Source organism: Xenopus laevis, chromosome 7S (assembly GCF_017654675.1).
Source record: "Xenopus laevis strain J_2021 chromosome 7S, Xenopus_laevis_v10.1, whole genome shotgun sequence".
NCBI classification, from domain to species: Eukaryota; Metazoa; Chordata; class Amphibia; order Anura; family Pipidae; genus Xenopus; species Xenopus laevis.
Window position 1 is genome coordinate 61,522,254 of NC_054384.1, and position 18,627 is coordinate 61,540,880.

Here is an 18,627-nt window from a genome sequence, read left to right on the forward strand (position 1 = left end):
TCACTCTTTAATAAATATACCCCTAGAGGACTGTGGCTATCTTTAACTTCACTTTTTGATAAATATACCCCTTAGTTTCTACATTTCTGTGTACTATACATTTGAATGTAAAAAAACACATTTGTCCAGATACAATTCTGAAAGAAAAAAGTTTATTGTGTGAAAAGTAATGGACGTGATTCAATTTGATATGCAATTAAAATCAGAGAAACTTATCTCACGATTTATCGCGTGAAAACTCTATTGATGTCTACAAAAAAAACTGAACTGAATTAGGAGAAAAGTTTTTTCTTCTTTCAATTGAATCTCGCCCATACATTTTCACATGATAAAACACAAGATAACTTTTCTCACTGAATTGAATCTGGCCCATTAAAGGGTTATGAAGATCTTATGACGTAATGAGACAAGATTGTTAATGCTATTTTATCATTGTTTTTTCTAAAGGCATACTAAACTGAAACATATTGTTTGTATGTATCTCACTACCAATATGGCTTATTAATATTTTCTACTGACGTGACTTTATTTCAGGTCAGGTAACAAAGGAGGTGACAGCAAATGGAGTGGTCCTACGATCTGTGGAACTCAAGTGTGGTGAAGTTGAGTCTTTCTCCACTTTCTTCTGGTATTTCATAAAGTATGGAACGGACAGACCTGTACCTATTGCCACGAGTTTTAACAGAGTGTACAGTACTGCTGCCCTACTGGGAGATGCCCGTCTAAAAGGAAGTAGCTTAGTTATAGACAATCTACAGATGGTAGCTGAAGGACGTTACATGTGCCAAGGCATTACACCTACAGTAGAAGTTACAACATACATCGACCTCACAGTATTAGGTAATAATAACCAATGTGCTATTCTTGTTTTATTTCTGTTGTTTTGTTAGCAAATATATATACACTTTATTTATTTTACAAACTTGAATAACAATAGATGAAGCACACCATCCTCAGGCTTTGCCTTTAAAACAGCGGAATTTCACACACTAGCTTTCGGGGGAAAACCCCCCGAATGCACCTGAGGAAGGGGTGTCCCCCCCGAAAAGCTTGTGTGTGAAATTACGCTGAAACAAAATGTTTTAAAGGCAAAGCCTGAGGATGTAGTGCTTCATATCCTGTTATGTCATGAATTGTTTAGCACAGGTAAGATGCAGGCCAGATACTGTATACAAGTTGATCCATACATAAAAGCCTCTAGTAATCTGCCATGAAAAGTTCAGCATGCCAGGCATCCACCTAGTACTACTACCCAGAATATCTGGACTCTGGATCGGTATGCCACAGATGGGTACCAGTTTTGTTCAAACAGTTGCCTTTTGACTTGACGTTAGTGTCATCTCAAATAGACCCTCTTTTATGCAATTTCTGGGTTTTATATAAAAAAAAGCCTGGGTTTTATATAATTTGCTAGAAAATTGCCAAAGTTCTTGATAATAGTAACCACTGCACGCCTAGCCAGCAAATAGATGACAGCTAATTTAAGGTGTTTTAGAGAGTGACGGGTTTGTGATTGTTATATAGCAAGGTCGGTTTTTGCACAAACCTTCTGGGGTATTTGCTATAGAGCAAAAGAATGGATGTTTACTAATACAGAAAGAAATCTTTTTCAACTACATCAAGGTTACTGATAGAATATAAATATTGTACAAATAAATTAGTTATTTAGCATGTGTGTATTCAGAATGAGTGCCTCCATGACACCTGGAGGTAGCTGAACAAAGCAACACGGGCTGTATGAGTGCTAACAGTAACCCCTAAATATAGCATCCTTGCATGCACATTTCATACTACTGAAAAAAGTTTAACAAATAGAACTAGATGTCGGCACATGAAAATATTGATTTTGTTTTGTAGATTGCAGATTGTATTTATTTATCTATAATACACAATCCATGATTATCCTGTAAACAATCTCCTAACAAATGGTGCTTGATGATGTCATCAGTTATAATCAGTGCTTAGTGATGTAAATTCTGTCACATGACTTATAATAAATAAAGTACCCACTGTTTTAAAATAAGAGGATATTAGAAGGCACCTCACAGTTCCATGACCTGTATAAAATGGTCATGAAACTCCACTGTGACTTATAATATCCTTATATTTTACAATAGGGAGTACAAGTGTTCACAAAAGGCCCATGAATAAACTGTAACATAATATATCCTTTTTAATAGTGCTTAGTAATGTCATCAGTTATTATTGATTTTTATTGATGTATGTATTTTTTTGCTATTATGTGTTTTTTTTAGTGTGAAAGACCATTTTGTGCTTTATCTTTGTGTTTTTAATATTGGACTGGGGGAATATTTGATCATAGCATCTTAAAGGGATCCTGTCATCGGAAAACATGTTTTTTTTTAAAAACGCATCAGTTAATAGTGCTACTCCAGCAGCATTCTGCACTGAAATCCATTTCTCAAATATTCAGTTTTGAAATCTGACATGGGGCTAGACATTTTGTCAATTTCCCAGCTGCCCCCAGTCATGTGACTTCTGCCCAGTACTTTAGGAGAGAAATGCTTTCTGGCAGGCTGCTGTTTTTCCTTCTCAATGTAACTGAATGTGTCTCAGTGGGACATGGGTTTTTACTATTGAGTGTTGTTCTTAGATCTACCAGGCAGCTGTTATCTTGTGTTAGGGAGCTGCTATCTGGTTACCTTCCCATTGTTCTTTTGTTTGGCTGCTGGAGCTGTTGAAGGGAGGGGTGATATCACTCCAACTTGCAGTAAGAGTGATTGAAGTTTATCAGAGCAAAAGTCACATGACTTGGGGCAGCTGGAAAATTGACAATATGTCTAGCCCCATGTCAGATTTTAAAATTAAATATAAAAAAATCTGCTCTTTTGATAAATGGATTTCAGTGCAGAATTCTGCTGGAGCAGCACTATTAACTGATGCATTTTGAAAAAAAGTTTTTTTTCCCATGACAGTATCCCTTTAACTACAATTGGTAAAAATATACTGTATAGACACATTTTCACGTTTTCATGTTTTACATGTATAGATGTTTCATAACATCTATAAAAACACTTAGGGGGTTATTTACTAAGCTGTGAATACCCAAAATTCCCCAAAATCCAAAAAATGTGTGATTTTTGATAAAATCGGACTTTTAAAAAAATCACACATTTTTTGGAATTTATTAAACCCCGAGGGCTAAAAAGCCCGACTATAAAAACACGGCATCTCAAACCTGTCGAGGTTGCATAAAAGTCAATGGGAACAGTCCCATTGATTTTTGGTTGTGTCAGGGGTTTCGGGCAATTTCACAATGTTTTTGGGGTGAAAATTCCGAAAAATTTAGAAAATCTGAGTTTTTCCCGCAAAGCAAATTTTCGGGAAAATGTAATAATAGATAAGCGTTAAAACCCCAAGCGAGTTAGATCGGAGTTTGTAGCAGCTGATATTGAGATAAATTTGGACCTTGATAAATAACCCCCTTGGTCTTCAGCCTTGTGCCCTTTGATGACCATGAAACTTCTCAGTGACTTATTACAATTGGGGATTATTCACTATATAATACACAAAAGCCATGGATATCTTGCAAATTATATCCTTATAAACGGTGAGTTCTGATGTCATCAGTTATAAACGGTGAGTTCTGATGTCATTAGTTATAAACGGTAAGTTCTGATTTCATTTCTGTCACGAGTCGCTGAAGCTTGTGTATTATAATAAATAAAGTACCCCCTGTTGCAAAATATGAGAATATTAGAAGTCACCTCGGAGTATGGTGTTTTTATATGGTCATGAAACTCCTCGGTAGCTTATAATATCCTTATATTTTACAAGAGGGGGTACTTTATTCACTATATAATAGAGTGCACCCATGTTCTCTTCTGTCGAGCCCATTATCTGAAAACATTGTTATTGCCTTGCAGTTCCTGTTTTGACCCCCATCTTACAAATTAATGTATCAGCACCCCGGGAAGGATCCCCAGTCATGCTAAGCTGCGATGTTAAAAATGGTACAGGTCCAATTGAATACATCTGGCAGAGAACCGTCATCCAGGAGGGAACATTTCCTGTGGAGAGTTCAGAAAGTGTCATTGTCCTGGCAGCAGTTAACAGATCCCACACAGGCTGGTATACCTGCACTGTCAAAAATGCAGTAAATGAGGAGATTAGCGGCAGACATTATCTTGATGTAATTTGTAAGTAACATTGTTTTTTCTCTTTATTCCATGTTTGCCTTTGCCTCTCAATACAAACATTCTGGCCAAATACATACCTCCCAACTGTCCCTTTTTCGGAGGGACAGTCCCTCTTTTGACAGCTCAACCCGCAGTCCCTCATTTGTACTGGAAAGTCCCTCTTTTCTCTGCACTGAACAGCCAGAAAAAGAAACAAAGTTTCTCACTTAATTGGCTTTTAGCAGAGAGCCCAGAACAGCTAACAGGTGCAAATAAGATACTTTGTAACAATTTTGAGACACAAAAACACAGTTTAGATAAGGAGAAATATTTTCAAACTTTCATAACCTGCCAAATTTTGTAAAACAAACATGGTAATTAGGGGGTGTGGCCGCAGAAAGGGTGTGGTCAAAAAATTGCTGCGCTACATGCGGAAAAAAAAATTTTGTCCCTCTTTTTACTTAAAAAATGTTGGGAGGTATGCAAATAGTTTATTTGAAAGTGGAAACCAGTTTTCTGTAGATAATATTTAATCATCATAATTAAAGCCCTTAACTATTTGCTTAACAGAATTTGATGATGATGAAACATTTAGTGGAACTGAATCGTGATCATGATGGAAAATTTATGTACACTAGTATGAGACCAACTGAAATATGGAACATTCCAGTTATTGTGCATACATACATATTATATATAATATATTTTAAATAATAAAACATGTAAAATATAAAACAGGCAAGCTCAGTAGTTATACTAATGTAGAAGGAAGTCATTTGATGTGATGTGCAAGTGTGTAACAACAACAAATACACGTTAAAGGGGACCCAGATATATAGGGGGTTATTTACTAAAATCCGTTTTTTTCTGGTTGTAGTTTTAGCTTTATACTATGGGTGTTATTTACTAGTAAAACCACTTCGACCAAACTGCCATCCACATTTGTAACTCATTAATCAATAAATTAACTCGAAAAAATATGGTGCAGAAAAAGACTCCCTTTTTTTCAGATTTGACCCCCGAAAACTTTTTCAGATTATCGCCCCAAAAACAAAAATTTTTTTCGGATTATCATACGAAACCCAGTGAAGCTCATGATATCTTCAGTACATTTCCTATTGACTTCTACATGACCGTGGCAGGTTTGGAGTAATTTTTTATTCAGACTTTTAGCAGCCTCTGGATTTACTAAATCTTGAAAAATTCATTTGTTCTTTAAAAGGCCAACCAGATAAAATTGGACTTCAAATTAAATATGATAATGACACATGAAAACACTTATTTAAATTTAAAGAATTTGCTGCTTGCTGTCTCTGTGAAAGAGCACCAATGACCAAGATATCATTGCATTAATTTATATATACCAATAAATATGTAAATTATATATAACAACCAGGGCAGATGATCTATATGATAAAGGGTCGTGCTGCTTTCTGCCCATATATTACCAGACACACACCTTTATATATGGCTATATAAAAACTGATTGTCCTTCCCCTATTTTTTTAAAAAAAATTGGGGATTCACTTTTGTGAATCTGGCCCCATATGAGATAGTTTTTAATGAAAGCCATCTCCCTTCAGCTGTGTTGAGTGATAGGGAGTAGAGAGTCAATGGATAATATTGTTTACATGTAGGGTTATACCAGATCATGGTTGTTAGATTAAACGGTGGAAATTTGAAAAAAGTTGGGTATTTGTTGCCATATTAAATGGCTTGTAAGTGTTCTTTCTAAATTATTTCCCTGCTGCAAACATCAGGTTTATTAACAGTCAGGTTTATTCACTTCAAAAGTTATTTACAAAAAGCAAATCTATCATCGAAAAACGATCAACATGACATATAAGTAACATTAATGGGTCCATTTACTTAGCTCGAGTGAAGGAATAGAAGAAAAAAAACTTTGAATTTCAAATGGGTTTTTTTGGCTACTTCGACCATCGAATGGGCTACTTCGACCTTCGACTACGACTTCGAATCGAATGATTCGAACTAAAAATTGTTCGACTATTCGACCATTCGATAGTCGAAGTACTGTCTCTTTCAGAAAAAACTTCGACCCCCTTGTTCACCACCTAAAAGCTACCGAAGTCAATGTTAGCCTATGGGGAAGGTCCCCATAGGCTTCCTAAACATTTTTAGGTCGAAGAAAAATCGTTTGATCGAACGAATATCGCTAAATCCTTCGACTTCGATATTCAAAGTCGAAGGATTTAACTTCGACAGTCGAATATCGAGGGTTAATTAACCCTCGTTATTCGACCTTAAGTAAATGTGCCCCTAATGTACATTAATATTTTGAAAAGAAAATTTTTAGTGCCAGTATCACTTTAATCCCAAATGGCTTTATTTTTCAATGCCTATTTGTGCAGCGTCTTCCACTTCTTTATATAAACAGTAGCGGTAAATGCTTAAAGGGGTGGTTCCCTTTAAGTTAACGTTTAGTATGCTATAGAATGGTTAATTCTAAGCAACTTTTCAATTGGCATTCATTCTTTTTTATACTTTTTTAATTATTTGTATTCTGAGCTTAGCTTCTTTCGCTAAATAACTAAAAAAAACACACAAATAAAAAAATGTAAATTGCCTCAGAATATCACGCTCTATGTCATATTCAAGGTATAGGTGAACACAGAATGCCAAGTCAAAAGATAGACTGAAGCATTTAACGGCAAAAATGGTTTATTTTTCTTTCAGATGGCCCAGATGAACCAGTCATCAATATCCAGCCATATGCCATTAGTGAGAATGGATTTGCAGCCAATGAGCTGGAAGAGGTCACCCTGAACTGCACAGCCTTTTCCAATCCTCCCTGTCAATATGTCTGGCTTTATAACAATAGTCAGGTGTACGAGGGCCAGATGTATATTATTCGAAAGATCTCCCGGGGTCACACGGGCATGTACACCTGCCTGGCAAAGAACTATCACCTGGACACACACACTGCACTTACTGTCAGCCTCACCGTGTACTGTAAGTTAGCCACATGCTTTATATGAACTATTTAGTGTCTAGTTTATATTCTATCATATATAAGTATCTAGGAAAATAAGCCCATCTAGCAGTTAAATGCTGCTCTTATTTCATGTTTTGTTGTACTGTACATCATACAGGCGGCACCTGTAAAATCCATAATTTATATGCTTATTGTGTACATGAATTTAATCAAGATGTTGAAATCTGAGGTTTTGGCCACCCCCATTTTGTCATCAAAGACCAATGGAAGTACAAGAAATGGTCCTGTTCAGAGTAGTGAAATTATTTGTACATTTTTACTGATTTCTCTCACCTATGGTATTTTATAACTGCTATCTGCTTGGTATGGGCACTGTTTAGACCAATGAGGTAGAATTTTATATAGCATTATAGAAAATGAGTAAAGTAGGACATGGACTGATGATTAGTTTACAAATATGGGGAAATTGTTGTATCAGTGATTTAACCCCAGTTCCAAAAATCTCTAGGAGAGCTGGGCTTTCAAATGTGTTTAGAAGAGCAAAATAATCATTATCCATTCAGGCTGAACATCCCCTGCCACTGCTCCAGACCCTCCCAAGACACCATTCCATCGTGCTTTTGTTTTCCTTTGTTCAATGAAAATATTACAGGAGACAAAAATTATGCATATAGATTGTATCGAATCACATGCCTTTTGATATTTCAATACACAATTTTCTTTCCTGAAAATATTTCTTATTATATTGAGTTTTTAAGATTTACTTGGTGCCTTTCTCCCCCCTCCACACGATTTTAGTCTATATGAGTCTCATCTTCTCCCTTTCCAGATTAACAAACTCTATCAACTCCACTTTACTCCCATCTGCCCATCTCATTGCAGCCTCATTGTTCTTACATTTATTTCTGATACATTCCAACATCAAACATGTCTAACGTATTGTGTTTAAGTGGCATCATGCATTCCATTTGCCTCAAAATGTAATGCTGTCATTTACTTACCTTTCTGTTGTGGGTGATGCTGCTTTTCAGTATTTTATCTATTGCCCCTCTTGCAGCAGTTAGGATCTGATTTATCTGTCTTTGAATTGGATTCTTATATTTAGGGACCCAGTCTCCCACTACAAATAAAGCCTAAACGTCTCAAAGGTCAATCTCTTCACCCATTTTTAACCTATGTCAAAAGGGAATACTTTTAGTATCCCAAAATGCATGGATTACAGAGCCCTCTAGTTCCCTACATCTTCAGCACATAGACCATATTGTACATGTTGGAGATGTGGGGAGAGCAGTCCAGTCTGAAGCCACGAGCTTTAGACTAGAGAGACACAATGCATCATGATATATAGATACCTTGAAATTTCTTGAACCAAGGGTTTTTGTTCAGCTCCCAATACGTTGATTTATTTTCAACAGTGAAGATGTGCATGTACGTGTAGCTTTTCTTTTGCTGCTTTGCTCATTACCAACAACTTTTCCATAGACCAGGGATACAACTTTAACCTAATTTACAGTTCTGGTTCTGGTTACTTGTAAACATTTTGGTGGTTTTGTTTGCTTATCTTACAGTATTTTCAACTTGTAACTAAATCCGGCCTTTCCACCCTGCAGTGCTGTAAATGAGCCTTTAACAAAAGTGATATCTGCTATTGTCTTGATTCTTTTGAGATGCTTAATTTACAATTACAGCTACAGTTACTTTCAACTTTTAGGCACAAACAAACTTAATTTGGAAAATGGCAGCTCTTAAATGTTGGTAATAATGGAGGCAAAAATAACATCAGGTTACTGCTTGCATTATATTACAAGAAACCTATTTAAACCTGTATAAACTGCAGATAGATTAACTATGCATTAAAAGCAATTCTACTACACATATTTGAATATCCATTACTATAACGATATCTTTATTTTTGTATTGCTATTTTTTTTATAGATTCTTGCAATATATGATTTCACTGGGAGCCTCTCTGCTTATCTAAAAATACATATTTTAGGGAAAGGTAGTGTAAAGAGAATAAAGAGTACCGGTATGTAGGGAATGAAAGACTTTTGTGACCCCAAAAGTCTCTGCAGTATTCCAGATAAAATACTCTGCAGTCTAAACAGAGTTTGTCATGGGAATTTGTTCCATGTCTGTCTGAGAATAGTGTTTCTGTAGCATACTGCTGTCAATATCAGCAGACTTAAGCTACACTTTTTTATTTTCCAGAGATTCTTTTCAAACTATAAAGCACGTTAAAAAAAAAAATCAGACATAGACATGCTGATATACAGGCTCCCATTGTACTTCCCCATACCTCTATCCAATTACTACAGTATTTGTGTTGCGACTCACATTAATTAGTGACCTTTGAATGTCTCTGTGTTTCCTATTAAGTTCTGCTGTTCAATTTGTTATTTTATGCATATTAAATAAATCACATAATTATATTATATTTTTCCCAGGTTTGGATTCTTATTTCATTTTGGCTTATGCATAATATATTAAATGATTTGAGTGGCATAGTGTAGGATTGCAGTGGCATAGGAAGAATTCCATCTCACTTTACACTATTCTTAAGTTAACAGCAAATTTAAAAAATGCTAGAAGCTGTAACCTGGCACCAGCAGGGCCATACATCACAGTATTCAAACTATTAAATGTTTGTTTCATTTCGTTTTCTGCTTTCGCTAATGGCAGACTTGTGCTTGGTAATGCTGTACAAAACTAGCATATATAAGCTCTTTTATACTGTAGTATAGACATACCTAAAATCAATAGACTCCTTTTTTTATGGAATTCCGTTGAGAAACCACATTTAAGTGGGACTTCACCCACCACTGTATTTTTGGCAGAATGAAAGAAATGTTATTCTAAATGATTTTCCATTATACCTCAATTAAAAAGTTTTTTTAGAGTAATTGGTATTACTATTGAAAGTATGCAAGCAAATACAATACTGGCTTTTAGTGCAGATACATTTACAAATATCTTTACCACCACTGAACCTTTTTAATGTATATTGGAAAGTTGCTTAGAATTGTCTATATATATATATATATATATTGAAAAAAAATCAATTTGTGCACTAATGCACATAAGATGGACATTGGGGAGGAGGGCAAAGCTAATAGTAAAATGTTGTTGCTTTCTGGGGTGTTGCATTAAATAAAATACATTCTTTTTATTTTCTGTTGTCTATGAAGGTTTTTTATTAATCAAGGACATGATATACAGTATCCAGTAGTGATTAATGTAAAACACTTGCTTAGGAAAAGTTTCTCCGTTTCTCCAAATTCCAATGCTAAATCAACTGAATTTGCTTTATAATCTGCACTAGATATACAATGTCAGTTTTGTTTTCTCTCCAGTGTTCTGGATGGAAACTGGAACGAATGTCTTAGCTTTGAGTTATTTGTTCAACATTAGCCCAGTTTATAGGGTTATATTTTATTGTGATCTTTTTGCATCTTTTTATTTTTGTGGTTGTTTTTGCTTTTTGTTATAAACAATATATATTGAACAAGGGCTGTTTAACTAAATTCAGTAGATATTTTATTTAGAAACACTGTGCCAACTTTATGGGGGTATTTATTAAAGTCCGAATTTTTACTATAAAATCCAATTTTTAAGTGGAAAAAAAACCTTGAATTTTTCGAGATTTATTATACCCCGAGGATGGAAAAAGTCAGAATCTGGCATCTCAGACTTGCTGAGGTTGTATATAAGTCAATGGGAGTGGTGCCTATCGTATTTGAAAGTTTATGTGGTCTGTGCTGAAATTAGCTTTTTGGGCAAATATCTGAAAAATTCAGGTTTTTCAGGAAAAAGCATGAAAAAATCTATCGATTCTGGAAAAAACTCAGGGTTTTGTTGATTTTATCGTGTTTGTCCCACACCCGATTAAATCGTGCTTTTTAATAGTAATAATAATAATAATAATAATAATAAATAAGGTCCAATCATGGATTCTAGTTTGGTCAGACTTTTTTATTTTAAATACAGATTTTGATAAATAAGGCCACAAAAGGCTCCTCTGTGAACACCTTTTTTAGTATTGGGAGGAGGATTTTCCACTTCTGAGAGCAGTATCACATCCACACTGCAGGAGAAAATACTGGAGCAATATAATGTTCTTAACAAAACTCAAAAGAATGTTTGCTAAGGGCAGATTTTTGCCCTAGGTATGGGTTGTCACATGGATGGTATTTTACTGGCCTGGCCAGTACAAAATTATGCCAATGTTATTAGTAACATAAAAGATATCTTAAGAGTCCAAAGATAAAACATGGAAAACTGATATTTTGTTATAGTAAGGTTAGCAACCCTATTCCTAATTAGTTAAAATCACATAAATGGGAATGTCACATTTAAGGACAACCCATAGAAAAGAGCTTATATCCCCATTTCAGCCTTTATAGCATAGTTGGAAATGAGATTGTGTGCGCCAAATAAAACATAGAATGCACGTGTTTTGAATGCCTTGGATGAGGTCAAAGATGCTGATGTGAAATTAGTAATTCCAATAATTGTGCTTGTATGTAAAGCCACTTTTGCTGTTGTGATAAGACTTTGCTTTGAGTGATTGTTAAACTTAATTCCATGTTAATGCATGCTAAAAGCGTAAGCAATACACGTAAGTATCATGGGTGATGTGCAAATTAGAATGATTATATAGAGCTTGGACTTGGTACAGCTCTGTTTCTCTGCACCTTGGCTTTAATAGCACATTTAGTGCAAGGTACAGGATTTTACATGCAAGGAACAGGAAGGTGTTAAGTACAGGGCTCTGAATGCTCTTTGAATTCACATACACTCCAAGGGAGCTTATTTAGAATCCACCATAGAAGGTAAGTTTCAGACTGGGTGCAAAAATAAAAGGAATATTTAGCATTTTAAAGCTTGCCCCACATTTCTAAATGAGCTCTGTCATGTTTTATGCAGTAAAAGTTCTTTTGTTAAAACTATTGTTTTCTAATAATGTGAATACACACAGTTTTGCCAAGAATGAGCTATGAAAAAAAATCTATTTTAGAGATTAAATATATATGAAAGGTTATAGTACACGTTCATAGAACAAATTCTGTGCCCTACAACATGTTATTCCTGGGGCAGTTGTATTAATTGTGCACATGCTTCTATGTCATTTAAAAGGCTTAATGTAAAATGAAAAAAAGAAACTTCACATGAGTAGCAGTTGCAAACCAGTTTAAATCTTAGTGAATAGAGTGCACTGCATGTGAACACACCCAATGACAGCTTGGTGGACAAGAAATATAGACTTAGATGAATAAATGCAAAACAGATAATTTTAAGATTTGAAAATGGAAACTCAATTAACTCAATAGAAATGTTTTGCCAACATCATCTTTATTATTACAGAGAAGACATTTATTAAAATGGACTTTCCACCACAATGAATTTTATTAGGGAACTGATGTTGCCCTTGCTTATTATATCGTTTGTGGAAGTCTTTTATCTCTTGTGCACAGATTTACCTGAAGGATCCCCCTCATGCACTGCAATGTCACATAACAACTACAAAGAAGTGGCTCTCTGGTGTTCATGGACTGGTGGACTTCCTCTAATAAAGCTTCAGTGGCTGAAAACAAGTGAAGATGATAAAGTAATCGTGTCAAACTCAAATGCAACCAAAATAATAAAAGGGGAAGACATAATAAATGGGAGCAGCTACACATGCAAGATCTCTCATCCAGCCCTCAAACAACACATCCTTTGCAGAACAATTGTGTGTAAGTAACTATTCCCATTGTTTCCTCCTTTCTTGTAGCTCATGCCGAAAAGCAATACATTCCTTGTCTATACTGAGAGCATTCATATCCTTAGTGTACTCATATTCTTTTGCATTGAAATCATTAACATAAAGGACAGACAGGAGAGAGGTTTTCTTAAATTAAAGTAAATTAAAGTATACATATTCAATCGCAGCAAATTATAGTACAGGTATGGTACAGGTACCCGTTATTAAGAAAACCGTTATCCAGAAAGCTCCCAATTACGGAAAGGCCATATCCCATAGACTCCATTTCATCCAAATAATGAAAACAAATTTAAATGATTTTTTCTTTATAATAATAAAACAGTACCTTGTAAATTATCCAAATTAAGAGATACATTATCCTTATTGGGAGCAGAACAATCCTATTGTGTTTATTTAATCTTTACATGATTTTCTAGTAAACATAAGGTATGAAGATCCAAATTATGGAAAGATACCTTATCCAGAAAACCCCAGGTCTCGAACATTCTGCACAACAGGTCCCATACCCCTACATGCACAATGGGTGATATTATAGGTCAAGAATGCTGAAAGGCTTTGAGCTGATCATTTTGTAGTCTATCAGGGAAAATGACCAAGCTCATGTGAGGTCTGCGACTGTCTCAGGCAGATCTAGCCATGGACCCCATATTGCTGAAAATGTATCTCGTCACACTCTAGACAGGTACATGGTCTACTGCGTGTGAGGAATCTCATTGATGGATTTTTTCCACCGATCCACCACTGGTGCACCACTAGCTTTCCAAGTTAACAATAAACTGTGGACTTTTTTGGCACAATACAACGTTTAAACGGCATAGTAAAAGTATCAGGGATATATTTTAGCAAATTCATACAGGGTCAATACGTTCTGTGAAAGAACTTTACTTGGATCAGCCTGTCCCTGTTTGATATTGAAAGTTCAGGAACTTGTTCCAATATCCCCTTCGATGCCTTTTCATCTACCAGAGGCCCATTTCAGACAAAGCCTGTCCAGATGAACTTCTGAAGGCTTAAGTAAAATAACATATATCAGGGTCAGACTGGAGCATTGGGGGCCCATCCGGGCTGTGGAACAAAGGGGCCCCCTCCCTACTTGCAAACTACCATGTCCCCCCCCCCCCGGCACGCATGCACGAATGCTGGCCACATCAATTTTTTCTTTAGGTTTGTGGCCGATCAAGGGAGCAGGTCTGGGCCCAGCTTCCTTTGCCCAAGGGTAATTATAAATCAAGTACCTTTCCACTCAAACTCAATTTCACACCTTCCATTGTTCGTTTTTCTTCAATGGACTGCCTCAGATATCCTTGACCAACTTCCTAAAATTAACTTAATGTTCACTGACCAATCAGAACCTGACACATGTGTCTATAGTCAGTCTTTAGATTAATACAATAGGCCAAGTTAATCAGAGGGTTTTGGGGGTTCCTGGAATGAGAACATAGATGCCAATCAGGAGGCAGTGGATTTAGATGTAACCAGTGCCGGGCCAGGCCAGCCAGGCACCCTAGGCAGCCTGTCTGTCCCCGGCGCCGGCTTAGATCACGCAGGCGAATTGACGTTCGCGCCCGCACATGCCCCTATTGGCGCTCGTGCGCCAATGCGCACAATGGAGCTCTCTCGTGCGCGCCATCGGAACTAGCTTGTGCGTGCACAAAAATGGATTGTGCGCATGCGCAGGAGCGCAATAGTTAAAGAAAATGCCAGCGGCAGTTGGGGAGAGAGGGGACCGGACTTGGGGTAAGTGACAGAGAGGTACGTGCCTGGCGACCCCCCCCCAGCTTTGTGCCCTAGGAACGTGCCTACTCTGCCTACCCCTAGTTCCGGCCCTGGATGTAACATATACAGTATATATTTGTACATTTTTTTGTAAATATCAGATATACGTTTTATGAAACTTGTTTTGTATGTGTATTATTTCTGTAGCTATGTGTCAATAGCTTTTGTAAATAAATGTATTTTTTGATTGAGCTATCGCTTTCATTAAAGAACCCATATAACCAAAAATACTTATGTACATTTGTATAGGAGACTAAATATACATATTTACATAAATATATCCATATATCAACACTGGGAAATGTCTAACTGGAAACTGGGCCTTAAAAGTGTGCCGCATCTAGATATATCTGTAAGGCAAGTGGGTTAGTAGTTGATGTGTGATAGCTTTAAGATCTTGGAATGATTTAAGCTGCACCCCTTCCACCACTTTCTTAGATATTTAACTCGCTGAGAAGGCCATAAACTATCTCTAGTTGTGGAAGTTCTGTATTTCCCCATAGGGGCATACCATGGGACCAAACATTAGACAGAGGATAAGGTTGTTTAAGGCATATCTCGAAAATTCTCATGACAGTGTTCATTAAAGCAGCATTTGGTACTTGGTGTTAACCACCAGTGTTAGTAAACCAATTGAAAGGCATGATAGCAGAGCAATAAGTTTGGAAGGACTAAGCGTCTTTTTGTTGTCAGGGATTGCACAGTGGAAAGGCTGATTCTGGGTGTCTGTCCATCCCATATAAATGCTGTAGTTATTTCATCAATTTTTTTTAACTATTTCTGTGGTAGGTATACTGGGGCATTATGGAACTTATATATACATTTTGACTAAAAGATCATTTTAACTAAATTGACTTTTCCAGCTATGGGTAAAGAGAGATTAGCCCTGGTAGCTGTGTTTGTCTATCTCTGTAGCATCGGGTCCAGGTTATGTATCTGATTAAGTCTTTTTGCACTATTTTTTTGCCTATAATACCGTATTTATAGGAGTGGGTCCATTGCAATGGAAGGAAATCTTGGGTGGGTGGAGAGGATAGCTCATCAACGGAGACGGTGGTATACTTTTCCAAATTCAGCCTAAGACCCAAATAGTTTCCATATTGGACTACCACCTGCAGTAACCTTAGGAGAGAGGTGACTGGGTCAACTAAATGGACCAACATGCTGCTGGCATATAAAAATATCTTGTTTTTTTAGTTTCCCCATCATCCAGGCCTTCTATATTAGGGTCTCTTCTAATCTTGATGGCTAGTGGCTCCATTTCATATAAGATAACACATTTGTCTTAAGAAGTGCTTTAAATTTATTTATAGTTTACATTTTTTTTCTAAACAAACTGCTTTTTATATTGTCTCATTAAATGGATAAGATGGTAAAAAAATAAGGCATGATCTCATGCACATCTAAAAACCTTAGTTTTATTGTGATAATTTGCCTTTTCATTGATTTCATTTCATCTTGCATATACAGTTGCTGTGTATTTTTATTTTAGCCATATAGATGAAATACATTTCAAACTGCTAGGGGTCTTTAAATTGCTTATTTTTGCTTTTGTTTCCATGCATTAGCTATTCCGGACGGAGGCCCAAATTGCTCAGCAGTAGCAACAAAACTAAATGAGTTTGTCATGCTGACATGTGAATGGCTGGGAGGTCTTCCCCTCGTCATGCTTGATTGGAACAATAAACAAATTGGAGACTCCAAGGAATCATCCAACATATATGTTTTCAAATCCAATACATCATATAATGGAAAATTATTTACCTGTAGAGCTCGCCACCCGCTGAGCAAAGAAACAAAGGAGTGCAATATTAGGCTTGGTAAGAAATTGCAATATTCAACAGGAAAGGTAGAGCACCAATCATACTTCTGCATTCTGAGATGCTTTTTGTCCTGTGCCATTGACATTAAGCTCTTAGGCACAAGCCATTTAAGGCCTTTGACTCAACATGCTATGTTGACCCTTGAATTACCATCACCTCCAGGCTGGTGGTAATTACATAATTCCCTAGTTTACAGTATATATTACAGTATACAGTCCATCAGTGCAGACTGGGCAAGTGCATTGGAGTTGCCGCAAGTACTCAGAAGTGCTTGAAATGTGTATGGGTGCAAATACCTTTTTATAAATCTTGTGTCCATTTTAGAGATTCACAATTGCAGTAGCATTTGTAAATAAGGCTTAAACTGTTCTTATGTTGTTATTTTTCAATAGTTCCAAACATTGTAATAATGGTATGTTTACTGTATTCCAAGCCAAGTGGACTTTTTAAACATGCACATAAACTTACATGTTTGTACAGCACATTTTAAGTGACACTGACATGTTCCTATAACTAGTATTATGTGCAGTAAGATTATTTCTACACATGCTGCAATACTCTCTTGCAACTAAACTGCCCCCTGATATTTCTGCCAGCCCATTGCCCTTAAAGGGCTGCCTATAATGCACCTAGTATAGCCTCCATATTGAATCCCATGAAAACATGATCACATGATTCTCTTAATAATTCTGGCCATTTCACTGCATTCACATGCAATGACGGGCACTTTTGGCTGCATCATCAGCAGATTGAGAGGTCAAAAATAGAAAGGTATCCATACCATGTGTGACCACTTGTACGCTCTTGGTCCATTTGGTCCATGAGCTGATGTGTTTGGAACATTGTTTTGATATATAAAAATGTAACAGCTTATAAGAAAAAAGCATTAATAATGTTGTAACTGCATGGGAGTGTTCATTATTGGAACCATATCTAGACTATCTGACTATCTGATGTTCCCTAACGCATTGAGTACTGGCAGTATTTCTTCTAAATTCTTGTCAGCTTATGGAGTATGTAGTGAAGAAAAACAACACCAGCGATCTTGCCCATAGCAAATAATCTGCAATTAGATTTGTCACCTACAAGTTGGAAAAACTAAAGAAAAGATCTTTATGCATAAAAATGATCTTGGACACTACAATTATTGGGATGTGCAGTAGAAAGCTTAGAGCAGGGGTCAGCAACCTTTACTATCAAAAGAGCCATTTTGCCCCCTCTTCCATTAAAGAAAAATAGTCTGGAGTCGCAAAACATAACACAGCTTATAAACTTTTAACTTCCTGACATTCGAGTTTTTTTGGAGAAAAATCTCAATTCAAGTTTAGTTGACTTCGATTCGGATTGGATTCAAGTTTTTGGGTCGGTAATATTTGTTCGACTTATAGATATTACATTTTCTCTTAAATAACCTACCAATCGGATTTCGAGTATATTCGAATTTATTAAAGTTAAAAAAAATTCACATGAATTCTAAATTGGACCTTTGATAAATGGGCCTCCCTGTGTGCATGTATATATATTGTGATAAAGTAACCACAGGAATATGGGGAATAGCAAGTTTTGCTTCAAATATATCCATAGTGGGAGATGGAAGCTCCACTGAAGGTGTTGCTAAGCAGAGACTATTTTCTCTGTTGATGGACTTTAACTATCAGGTCCTTGAGGCAGGCCAATCACTCTGTTCCTTAAGTCATGCTCACATATTGAATCTCACTTTCTACTGGAAGGGTGTCATTTGGAAAGGTATTCAATTATAGTGGAAAGCTTAGGAAGGTCTCTCTGAGCAGGACGCACCAGGAAGGCTACCTGTCCTTGTTAGGGATTTCCAAAGGGACTGTAGGTGCTGTGTCCCACTGTAAGGAGCAAAGTATTTAACCAAATGACTGAGAATCTAAAGAACTGAGAGGAAAGCCAGGAGGCTGAGCAATTGTGACTTCAGCATAAGTGTTTTCTTACTGGTAGTTCATAAGGGGCCCAGTTTAGTGAGGACAGACATATACAGCCCATAAATAGTAAAACAGACAAAATAGAAACTGTGTGATATTTGAGAAAATAATAATTTCTAAGAATGGTGTTTTATTCAAAAATGTTAAAACTGAAAAATACACGTCACACAGAAGTATAACCAAACATTTTATACAGTATTTAATAGCAAGATACAGTACT

General features: G+C 36.3%; 1 protein-coding gene across 1 annotated transcript in view; it reads left to right on the forward strand.

The window, feature by feature from the left end:
- The window catches only part of LOC108697232 (V-set and immunoglobulin domain-containing protein 10-like 2), an 82,419-nt gene that overhangs the window by 42,012 nt on the left and 21,780 nt on the right, over positions 1 to 18,627 (forward strand). Inside the window, exons 3-7 of the mRNA XM_041571310.1 lie at positions 535 to 840; positions 3,888 to 4,160; positions 6,837 to 7,112; positions 12,570 to 12,830; positions 16,204 to 16,455. Coding sequence (XP_041427244.1) covers positions 535 to 840; positions 3,888 to 4,160; positions 6,837 to 7,112; positions 12,570 to 12,830; positions 16,204 to 16,455 — 1,368 coding nt within the window. The remainder of the gene's footprint in view (positions 1 to 534; positions 841 to 3,887; positions 4,161 to 6,836; positions 7,113 to 12,569; positions 12,831 to 16,203; positions 16,456 to 18,627) is intronic.